General features: G+C 42.1%; 1 protein-coding gene across 1 annotated transcript in view; it reads left to right on the forward strand.

The window, feature by feature from the left end:
* Nucleotides 1-12,594, forward strand: part of LOC122797639 (coiled-coil domain-containing protein 178-like) — a 2,875,483-nt gene that overhangs the window by 327,757 nt on the left and 2,535,132 nt on the right. The window contains exon 3 of the mRNA XM_044066184.1: nucleotides 10,289-10,425. Within this exon, the coding sequence (XP_043922119.1) occupies nucleotides 10,289-10,425 (137 nt within the window). The remainder of the gene's footprint in view (nucleotides 1-10,288; nucleotides 10,426-12,594) is intronic.

Consider the following 12,594-nt stretch of genomic DNA (forward strand, 5'->3'; position numbering starts at 1 on the left):
AGCTCCTCCCTCTATAGTGCCTGTTGACATCTCTGCCACTTCTCTTGCTACAGGACCCAGAGATCCTCCGCCTCAGGTTTCCCCATTGGGAATTTCCCCCTCTTCCGAGGATTCTCCTGATGTTTCGGGAGATCCTCCTAGCAAGAGCACTTGTAAGAGGAAACACGTAGCCTCGCCCGAGTCTATCACTTCAGATACTGACTTTGATGAGTCAGAGGGATCCCCAAGATCCCCTCTGAGGATGTCTCCTTCTCAGACATCCTAGAACTCCTTAGACAGAGGGAAACTGGCCGACCAATAATCGGTCTGAGGATGAGTCAGTATACCTAGAGGCGTTTGGATCGCGGCCCTCCACGTCCTGGGTGTCTCCCGCTTTCGACCCCTTATGCAGGTTATTGCCCGAAGGCGTGGGCTGCTCCTGACTCTGTAGAGCCAGTCCCTAGGAGGCCTTCAAAATTTATCACTGCCCGTGTGACAAGCAATTCCTCACTAAGGGTGTCCCCGCTGATGCCATGGTGGTGGCTGCTGCCACCAAGAAGGAACTTGCAGATCCTTCCGTGCCGTCCATCCTCCTAATAAGGACTCTAGGACCATGGATAGGTACGGTAAGCGGTTGTTTTCCTCAGCGACCTTTGCTATGCTCGCTGAATTACCTATGTCACTTCACCAGACTCCAGAGGGATATCCTTAAGGAGCTGGGTGAAGTAGTACAGGATCCTACAGCTGCAGGGGCTCAAGAAAAATTGCTTCGCAGCTAGGAACCCTTAATTCCATTGCAAACTCCTCCATGCGGCTAATATCATATGCTGCTGATGGAGCGAGTAGGGCCGCAGGTACAGGTGTGGCTCTTAGACGCCAAGCCTGGATGCGGCTATGTGACTTTGCAGATCCCTTTAAGGCGTCCTTCACAAATTCTCCCTTTGATGGGTCAGCTTTGTTTGGCCCTCAGGTGAAGGAAACTTTGACCAGGTGTGAGCAGGACGGCAAGACTCTTTCTGCTGTAGGAGTCCGTTTTTCCACCCTTCTAGACCTTACCCCAAAGGACAGAAAGGTGGCAAAATGTGGTTCCGCAAATCCCAAGGAGTCACGCCGGATTCACGTGGTCAGTTTACCCCTAGAGGCAGAGGGGATAACAACAACAGACGCTCTAGAGGCAGAGGGGGTCCAAAACCAGGGAAACAGAGAGCCTCTCTCTGACAAGCCCTTTCAGCATCCCTGAAATGTTGCCCGGCTGTCCCTCCTTGGAGGCAGTCGGGGGAAGATTATCACTGTACCCAGAAGCCTGGCATTCCCTCACTCAAGACAGATGGGTACAGTTGATCATATCCAAGGGTTACATAATTCCTTTCGAGGAAAGTCCTTTCCCTCAAATTCCCTTCCAGATGTACCAACCGGTCTAAGGGAAATTGCAGAGTTAGAAGTCTCAAAACTACTGCAAACAAGAGCCATTCAGCCAGTTACAACAGACCATTCAGAGCCCGGAATCTACTCAAGGTTCTTTTTGGTCCCCAAAAAGACGGGAGACTGGAGACCAATATTGGATCTCAGCAGACTCAACAAGTCTGTGAGGAAGACAAGATTCCGAAAGGTCACTCTTCAGTCAATTCTGCCCTTCTTACAGAAGGACAACTGGATGTGCTCAATAGATCTTCAGGATGCGTACTATCACATCAAAATTCACAGACGCTCCAGGAGATTTCTCCGCTTCGGCTGGGGTCCAGTCATTTCCAGTTCAGAGCCCTGCCCTTTGGTCTCACTACAGCCCCCAGAGTGTTCACCAAATGCATGGCAGTGGTCACGGCTCACCTGAGACGTCAAGGATTCCAGGTGTTTCCGTATCTCGACGACTGGCTCCTGTCAGCCACCACCAGGCATCAGCTTATTCAAGCCAGGGATTACACAATAAGTCTTTGTTCTCATTTGGGCATCTCGATCAACTTGAAAAGTCATCCTTATCGCCCTGCCAGTCTATTACTTTCATAGGCGCAAACTTAAACACTGTTCGGATGTCAGCTACCCTTACAGATCAAAGAGTTTCAGACATTCAGAGTCATGTCAGGATCATTCTGGCCAACAAGAAAGTACAGGCCAGAATGGTTCTAAAGGTATTAGGCCTCATGGCTGCGGCCATTACTCTTCTTCCCCTGGCTCGATTCTACATGCGCCTTCTTCAGTGGATGCTGTTCACACAGTGGTCGTACCAACAACTTCCAATGCGTCACCAGATTCTGGTGACACAGACTTGCAAAGATCATCTTGCTTGGTGGATCACATCTCCTCAGGTTCACCAAGGCAGGTACTTTGTACCCCATTCCCGATAGCCACTGTCACCACGGATGCCTCCCTGATCGGGTGGGGGTCATTATCAGGGCAGGATGGTTCATGGGACGTGGCAGCCGCTCGAGTACCATCTGCACATAAATGTCCTGGAGATGAGAGCAGTGCTTTTAACGTTGCAAGCCCTCAACGACTTTCTTCCCGTAGGGACAATTGCAGTCCACACAGACAACATGTCTGTAGTTTGGTATATCAACAAACAGGGCGGAACCAAGTCCTACCCCTTGTGTCGAGAAGCTCAGACTGTGGCAATGGGCGATCTCCTCTCATCGGTTTCTGGTAGCAACGCATATCCCTGGGAAAACCAACATTGTAGCGGACAGATTGAGCAGAGCTATTCTCATGCCTCACGAGTGGTCTCTCAAGCAATCTATAGCGGAAGAGATATTTCTGGAATGGGGTCGTCCATGTTGCGATCTTTTTGCTACTCCCCAAAACAGCAAATGCCCAGACTTCTTCTGTCTCTTCCCTCTACCAGGCCATCCCCCCAGAGACGCTCTGACCCAGGATTGGCCCCAGGGACTTCTTTATGCCTTCCTCCATTTCCTCTGATCCCTCAAGTTATCCAGAAAGCTACCGTTTTGAGAGCCAAATTGATTCTCATTGCCCCTTACTGGCCTCGACAAGTTTGGTTCCCGTTCCTCCATCATCACCTTTTGGTGCAGCCGTGGCATCTGGACCCAGTGCCAGATCTTCTGATTCACCAATCCGGTCAGCTGCACCGGTCTATCCCTTCTCTCAACCTCACAGCATGGTTGCTCCACTTCCTTCCTTAGCCAGGCTTCCATTGATCTCTAACCCAGTTAGAGACATCATAGTAGCTTCGTTAAAATCCTCTACCAGGAGGATTTATACAAGCAAATGGAAACGTTTCTCTTATTGGGCTAAGGCCAAGAATATTGATCCTTTCACTGCCCCTGTTCAGGAAGTCCTGGACTTCTTAGCAGAGATTTTTCATGCAGGCTCCTCTTCTTCCACAGTCAGAGTTCAATTGGCTGCTATCTCCAACTTTCATATCGGGGTCGCAGATCATAATATTATGTCCCATAGGCTCTGCAGGGCCTTCTTGAAAGGAATTTTCCTACTAAAGCCTCCAATCAGGAATCCTCCTCCTCAGTGGGATCTAAATTTAGTGCTGACATCCTTGATTCTTCCCCTTCGAGCCAGCTGTTTCTTGTTCCCTGAAATTTCTTTCTTGGAAAACTTTATTCCTAGTGGCTATTACATTGGCCAGGAGGGTGTCTGAACTTCATGCTCTATCGGTTCGACCCCCCTATTTGGTTTTTCACAAAGACAGAGTATCTTTGAGAACTAATCCGACCTTTTGCCTAAGGTCGCTTCAAAGACCAATTTGAATCAATCCATTGATCTCCTGTATTTTTCCCAAACTATTCAGACAGAGCTGAACAAAAACTACATTATCTTGATGTCCACCGTCAACTTAGATATTATTTGGACAGAACAAAAAATTTAGAAAATCTGATCAACTTTTTGTTTCCTATGCGGATAATAAAAAGGCCTTCCTGTTTCTAAAGTGACCTTGTCCAGATGGCTTTCTTCGGTCATCTCTGAAATTTATCTGCTCAGGGGAAAACAGCTGTGCTCAAAACCTAAAGCACATTCAACTAGGAGCTTAGCTACTTCTACAGCCTTTCAAGCTAGACTTCCTTTAGACACTATTTGTGCAGCGGCCACTTGGGCCACTCCTCACACTTTTGTTTCCCATTACAAATTGGACTTGGCCTCCAGGGACAGAGCCAGTTTTGGCTCTACAGTCCTCAAGAGTCTGTTCCATTGAGCCACCCAGGATAGAGGTGCTAGGACGCGTCCCATCAAGCAAGAATGAAGGCGAGATTGACAACTTAACATTAAGAAGTTATGTACCTACCATAACGTTCCATGTTAGTTGTCTTCTCGCCTTCTTTCTTGCGACCCTCCCTCCTTCCCCAGGCCTGGACAGACCTTGTTATAAGAAATTATTATGCTGAAGACCATTCAGACCTGGTCCTTCTTCCATCCTGTAAGTTTTCTTTCTTCCTTTGGGAAGTGTTTTATGCTTGGTGCTATTGCCCTTTGTCATCAAACGAGATCTGGGTACTTGCCGCCTTGCATCATGGGATATGGGGCTGCCTCGAGCTGGTAAAAGTGACTCTCGAGCTTAGCAAGTGCCGAGTCGGAGCCGAGGGATCGGCTCCGAACCCATCAAGCAAGAAAGAAGGCGAGAGAAGACAACTAACATGGAACGTTATGGTAGGTACATAACTTCTTATTTTATAAGATGCTTATCATCACATCCCTATTTATCCAGACTTCAGGCATTGCTTAAGGTTCTGTGAATCTGGATAACATTTTCAGTTCCTTGCCTTTTCCTTTGGACTACCCACTGCTCCAACAGTGTTCACAAAGTGACTAGGTCCAGTTATAGCTCAGTGCAGCTACAGGGTATTGACATTTCTCCATGTTTAGACAACGTGTTTATCTTTGGAGAGTCTTTCTCAAAGTGCCAGGAATCTCTCACTTGGGTTAGAGATCTCTTACACAAGCTGGGATACCAAAAGAACATTAAAAAATATTTTATTTTACTCCTTCTCACAGGATTGTGTTCCTGGGTTGTCTGTTTAACACCTTAGTTCAAAGAGGTTTTCTTCCAGAGGAAAAAATATATCTGATTCTAGGGTTTTCCACTCAAACTTTGGTCACTATGGGAGAATACCTCAGGACTTTGGGTCTCATGGCAGATATGATTCTCATGATACCCCTGGCATGACTTCACTTTAGAAAGATATAATGGTACTTGAAGTCTCTTTTGCCCCAGCACCAGCACCCATTATCTTTTTAAATCCCAGTTCTGGGTTTTGTTAAAAGAGAAATCACTTGATGGAGACCGCAAATATCCCTAAATCCAGGTCTCGCCTTCTCCCCTCCTGCTCCAAAGCAGTCCAAAGGAGTCAGTCAAAACAGATGCCTCTCTCATCCCACTTTCATTTTTGCCAGGGTGTGTATATATGTATATATTTTTACTCCTGGTTATGTCCTATTAGGGCTTCGCCGCTGTGTCTCTATTGGAATGAAAGCTGTGAAGGGCTTGGCACTCAAAGCTGTGATTTTAGGCAGCTGTGCTTGAGCTGACTAATGATTTGAATGTATGGAAGGTGCCCTGAAGTTTTGGAAGTTGACTATCTCTTATATCCTTGGCAGGATATAAAACAGGAAGCTATGGCTTGTGCAGCAGTGATCATCTGAAAATCTACTGTTATGCTAAGTTTACTATAAAGACTATACTGTCTTACTATGTTGGCACGGTCAGTTTTAGATTATTTATCTCAAATTTTGATACAGGTCTCAGCTATTCTTCTATTGAAGTACATCTTGCTGCTATTTCTAATTTCCATCATATCTCAAAGTGTGTGTCATTAGCCTCACTGAAAGTGTATGTGGCCTCTCTGATGAATGCCTTTCTTATAAGACCCCCACTAAGGATTTTTGATCCTCTGGTGGGACTGTGGAAGCTTACTCTTTCACCATTTGAGGCAGCTTCTTCTACAGAGATAAAACATCTGTCTTGGAAATTTCTGGCAGCAGTTACATCAGACAGAAGAATTTCTAAAGTACAAGTTTTATTTGTATAACCTCCTGAACTATTATTCCACAAAGATAGACTCTTTGCATGCAAACACTTATATCATGCTAAAGGTACCCTCTGAATCAAACTCCAAGCAGTCTGTTCATCTTTCTGTGGTTTTTCCCTAACTATATCTATAGAAGAGAACATCTATTGCATTGTATGGATGTCCACAGACAATTCAGTTCTTTGTACATGAAGTACAATCTTTCAGAAAATAGTTTAGTTTTTCATATTTTTATCTAAAAAAATCCTCAAGCTAAATGGTCAACTGATTTTAGCAAATTATGTTACAAAAAGCACAGTAAATCTTTATTCCATAATTCTATGACTAATTTCACAAAAGCAGTGGGTAATTCACAAACTCTTGGATGATATCTATACAGAGGCTACTTGGTCCTTCTTAAATATCATTGAAAGACACTTTAAGGTGGGTGTGATCTTTAGGTCCAGGTCTTCCTTTGAGGCCACAGTAATTGCCAGTATGTTCTCATGTGGGAAGTCAGATAGGAACATGAACTTGGGACTCTGTCCTATTGTTGTCAAGGATGGACCTCCTCATACCAGATATGAAAGCTGTGTACTTACCATAACTATAGGACTGTATGACCATGTCACTTCTCATTAGCATACTTGCCCATTTTCTCCTTCTTGTTTTTTGCGACCTAGAAGTCTGTTTGTACATTACTCACTTTACATGACATAACAGAAATCTGTGGAGGAAAGTCTGGTTGCAGTGGATTATGGGTGAAGAGGAGGGTTATATATAATCACTTCCCTTTTTCCCATTTTTCGACATGGGGTTGGGGTCTCATATCTATCATCACCATCTTTCTTGATTCATTGCCGCTGTCCTACCTTCTTCAATGGTCAGGACTGTCTGTTGCAGGTCTTCTCTCAGAAAATCCACCTGTCTGTTTGCTGGATGCCCTTATGTCCTCTTGCCTTCTACCTGTTTCTCCCAAATCGTCTTTATCAACTTGCCTTCTGGTTTCCTGCATATTTGCGTCGACCACTGTAATCTGTTCTCTTTGACCTTCTCTACTGCTGGAGATTCTTTGGTTTCTGCTCTGATATCCTCATTCCTTCATCTGTCCCACAGTGTACTTCCTTCCATCTGTCTCAGACACTTCATTTCCATCACCTCAAGCTAACTCAACTTCTCTGACCCACTGCCCAGGTTTCTGTACCATACAGTAGTACTGGTCATGCCACTGCTATATACATCTTACTTTTCAGCTTCTTTGGAATTCTTCTGTCATATACTACCCATGACACTCTATGCCAGTTGGCTGCAGTTCATCTAATTCTAGTTTTGGCCTTCTTATTCAGAATTCCCTTCTCCTCAGGTACTACTTTCACATACTTGAAGTTGATAACCTGTTCTTCTACTTTCCCTTCTATCTCAGTTTTCAACTTATTCTGATTTCCCCCTTTTTGCTGTCATGACATCTGTTTTGTCTGTACTCAGTTTCATCCTATGCCCCTTCGGTTTTGCATTTCATTCCGCTAACATTTTCTGAAGTTTTTGTTTAATCTGTTAATAATGCCACATTGTCTGCATATAGCATCTTTCTTGATCTGTCCCCCCTGACCTGTTTGTTAATGTCCATTACCAGCATGAACATCAGTGGGCCTCAGAGCTGAGCCCTGATGCACACTCACTCCCACTAGGAACCTTTCTGTGAGTCGGTACACTGTTCATACTTGTGTCATTGGGTCCCTGTGTATAGTTTGTCCTAATTCTACCAGTGTTTCTGAGACTTCAAACCATCACAGGACTGCCCATGTCAGCTTTCTATGGAAAAGTGAAGGAATGCCCAGTTGGACTTGTTCCTCATCCCTAGCTTCTTCTCAAATATCTGTCTCACTGCAAACATTGGGTCAGTTATGCTGCATTCTGATCTGAATCAGAGGTGCTCATCTCTGGTCTGGGAGGTTGGCATAATGGATAATGTGTTTACCTTATAAACACAAGTTGCAGGGTTTGATTCTAGAAGGGAGTAATTGGCTAGGCTTAAAATGGCCCACAAGGGCAGTTAGCTTAGTACGAACCTATGAACTGATTTTATTTTCTGTTATTCTACTTATTCGTCAGTCACCGTCACCAGGACTTTCAAGCAGGGAGACACGAGTTTGATACCACCTTACTGCCTTCAGTTGTGAATGTCCCCCTGGTTCTTGTACAGTGGCACTGCAATGCTTATTCTCCGGTCACCTGCGATACACTTTTCTCTCCATACTGCTAAGAGTAGCCTCTGAAACCATTTCTCCCCTAACTCACCTAACATCTTCCTTATAATACTCTGTGACGTCATCCAAGCCTGCTGCTTTCACTGACTTAATTTTCCTTAGTGCTGTTCTTATTCCACTTTTACTGTAGGCTGTGTCTGTGGCAATACAACTTTTATGGTGTTTTTTTCATTCAAATCCTGCTGGAAATGCTCCTTATATCTGTCTTTGATGTCTTGTAGACCACTGAGCAGGTTGTTCCTGGCATCCCTTATGAAGAGTGTCTGATAACTATCTTCATTATCTCTGTCTTTGCCTTGCAGTCTGATAATGTTTCTTTGTGCCATCTGCCAAGTCACTTTCCAGAAACTGGTGCAGGCATCTTGGTGCCAGCTGTGTTGTTCTTGTTTCGCTATAGTGCCCCTAAGGCCCATTGCATCTTGTGATGCTTTCTTCAGTTCCCTTGATCCTCTCATTGCTCTTGTTCATTGCTAATGCAACTATTCTCTTAGCCTCTTTGTTAACTAGTCAGCATTCCTTCTTAGCAGGGTCCACCTTTTCTTTCTTGCACTTTTTCTTATAGTCCTTATATATAGTATATGCATGTGTGTTTATACACACACACACACACACACGCACACACACTTATATATATATATATATATATATATATATATATATATATATATATATACACACATACATAATAAACATAATATTAATAATGTTCTAGTTCTGTCACATTATTAACAAAAATAGACTGATCTCTGATCTTTAGAAGTACAGTATGTTAGGTAAATAGATTAGTAGTAAAGGCACAGCATGATGTGATTTTATAATTAAATGAAACAAGTCAGCAGTCTCTTATTACCCTTTAACTATATTGAGTAATGCTGAAAACCTTGAGGTTCAGTGAGGAGTTTTCTCCATGCCGTATTTGCATGTGTACTGCTGTTTCTGAAAAAAATGTATTGTCATGTTTTTGCAGTTTATCATCTTTATGTATTAACATATATCATGCCTAGAAAGAGTTGAAATGTGTGTGGGATTCATGAGCAAATACTTCATAGTGCATGAAGTTTTTCTAGTGTAAGTAGGCTTAAGCATATCCATAATATGCAGTAGTGTTTGCATTATAACAGCCTGTTCCATGACTGTAACATCCTATACCCTGTTTCTTGCTATAATTAGGCATAAGAGGCTTAAATTTGTTTGTGCTCGGAAAGCGGGTATGGCGATCATTAAGTTAATATCCATTGCACTATGCCACACCCCAACACACCTTCTCTGTATCACCTTGGTGCCAGCTGTGTTCTTGTTTTGCTATAATGGCATAGGGCCCATTGCATCTCACAATGTTTTTTCAATTCCCTTGATCCTCTTATTGATCTACTGCTATCTGTCCTCATAATGGACTCCACTTGTTTACATTGTTTTCCAGTACATGCTCAACATCTTAGTCAGGTACTCCATTCCATTGCATAATCAGATGTATTTATGAATTGTAATAGGAAGACAAACTTATACCTTTATAACTTGGCTATCTGGAACTATGATTCCCTGGAGTGCATCTGGTAAAATTTATGGCACCATATTGCTCCATAGAGATGCAAATGGTTAAGCTTTATTTTTTTCATTCTGCACTGAGAACTACAGTGCACTGTACAACTGGATTACATAACACAGCTCTGTGCTGTAGTATTTATATTTTTATTTATCCCTAAAATGTCTCTATAACTGTAGATACGATATCAACAGAGCATAGGATCATAACTGCTTACCTATTATTGCAGGTTTATTTCCTTGCAGTGGGAGATATTGATGTCAGACTTATTTCTTGGTCAGTTTGTATATTTTAATTTAAAATTCCAGGAAATACAGTTTATTGTGATCATAATTATTTTATTTCATTCTAAGCTTGTTGGAATGATGCAAACAATAGCTTATGCCAGTATTGTTTTTCATTTGTAAACCTTATTTACAAAATAATGAGTGTAAATTCAGCTTTAGAAACTCTTTTTTTGTGTTTTGGATTGATCCAACCATTTGAAAACATTAGACCTGGATGACAGTATCTCACATTATTCTGTTTTGTAGAAACTGCAGTTTGATACAGAGTTGTCATATTTAGAGAAAACATTTCAAGGAAAACTTCGAGAACTTCGGGATTTGCAGTACAAAAACAAAGAGCTTGAACTTGAAATTGAAGATCTTTCACAGAAAATTAATGACAGGTATCTGTGTCTTTACTTTGTACTATTTAGTTTCCTTAATTGTAAGTCTAAGGAGTTGAATTCTTATCATAGTTGGTATGTACAGTGGCTGATATATTGTTTGCTCAAATAATTGCCTAGTTTTAACATTTAAAATGATAAATTCTCTGTATTTTTTATCATCGCAACCCTAGTGATACTTTTTTAGTTAGCCAAACTGTTAGGTCTTAAACTAATTAAAATGTTGACCTTAGTAGAAGATATATTGTGCTTATTTTCCTTTACCACTGCTGATGTGTAATCTGAATGTTATCAAAACTTTAGCAGCACAGGGAAGCCAAAAGCCTCTGCATTTTTAAGCTGGAAAAGTTTATTAAGTATCTTGAAATTAGCAGCATCTTCTTTTTCTTCTGTAGTAATAGAATAAAATTAAATAAATAAATAAATAAATAAATAATGTGCTCTTAACTGTGGCCATTTATGTCCGAGAGCTATAATGAATCAGTTAGTCTTGCAAAAACAGGCTTGAGAATATATGTCTTAGCTTTATAAACGCAAAAAAGAAAAAAAATAACAGAAAACGACGTACCATACTAAATGATGTTTTTGCAGGGGGTCTGCAGCTTCCTGCCCACCTGCCTCCATCCTTTTGCTTCTGTAAAGACCTAAGAGTTTTCTGGGGAAACTTTGTTCCCAGTTTGAGCTCCAGCTTCCTCTTCTTTTCTGTCTTTATTAATTTCTTTAAAATATGGTCCATTTATATTGAGGGGCAGCAAACCTGATCTGAGGCATGTTAGGTTGTTGGGGCATTGTGGGTAAAGGGAGGAACTTGGGTGTTTTGGATCTGATGATCTGGAGAAGTGACTGAGTCGGATCCGAACGCATCAGTTGAGGAAGAATGAAAATGGACAACACAGTTGGAATGTTATGGTGAGTGCATAACTTTATCTTTATTCCTCCTTCAAAATAACCTTATCTAATAAATTCAGAGCACACTGTATCAGAGTTGAAGCCACAAGATCAGCTTTTTTTTCAGGAATATACCACTGATTTTCACTTGTGTTGCTGCTTCTTGGTCCTCATTACATACCTTTTCATTACATATGATTGCCATTTCCCAACTAGAGCTACCTTTCAGCCTATATACTTTGTGGAATTCTATCTTAAGAGACTCCCAAAGTCTGCTGTGGATTCTGCCTACTTGTTCCCATGTCTGGACTATACCAGCTTAAATAAGTAAGTTATGTACTTACCAGAATGTTAGATTTATTTGGAATTAGTGCAGACATTGGAAGCATCCTGCCCACCTTCCCCTTCCAAATGTTTGTCCAAGCAGACTTTGGGAAATACCAGAGGCCTTCCTATACATATATAGTGAGAGAGAGATTTCCTTTTTCCCCATAGCTGCTCCTTGTATCATTGGGAATATCAGATGCAGTTGTCTGTCAAGCTGTTTTCTGGCATCACTCAATCTGGAGAGTCATCTGCAGCACACGGGGGTGAGGGGTGAGGCACGAGCTGGCAAGAAATCGGCTATTGCAGAAGATTGGTGTTGGTGGCCAGTCCATTACATTCTGGTAAGTATATACCTTACACATTCTAGAAATTACAAGCTGAATGAGTCTGGAGACCATTTTCAACTTGCCAATTCCCACTTTCATGTTGTATCCCCATCTCCGGAAGGGCAAAGCAAGTCATTTCAGGGAGGAACTTGCAAATACCCATCCGGTTGTCAGGGTTCACCTTCAAGGATGTGAGCATGTTACTTTGTTTAACATGTAATGTCAATTTATTCTGGAAGTGGGAGAGGCATCAGTTGATATATCTGTCCACCCAGCTTGTTTTATTTATATGTTGATGGAGATTTAAGTACTTAGATCTTATATGTGTGGCATTGCTGGTTTTGCAGAGATGCAAGAGATCAAGGAGGGATTGATCCCCAATGACATGGAATGCAAGACAGATCTCCACTTAGGAGACTAAGTATAGGTATAGAGCTTCAAGCTAGTCCTAGTATCCCAGGGTCTTTAGGCAAATAATCTTTTAATTAGGAACCTCTGTGGCCTCTCAAGTTGCTAGATATATTTCAGATGAGTCTCTTACTCTATAACTGGCCTAAGTAGCCCTGAGTAAAGAAGTTTAATAGTGTCTTTTGATGTGAATGATATATGCCTTTAGATGTTAGTCAAG

The sequence above is a fragment of the Protopterus annectens genome, chromosome 3.part1 (assembly GCF_019279795.1).
Source record: "Protopterus annectens isolate FY-2018-M chromosome 3.part1, PAN1.0, whole genome shotgun sequence".
Lineage (NCBI taxonomy): Eukaryota > Metazoa > Chordata > Ceratodontiformes > Protopteridae > Protopterus > Protopterus annectens.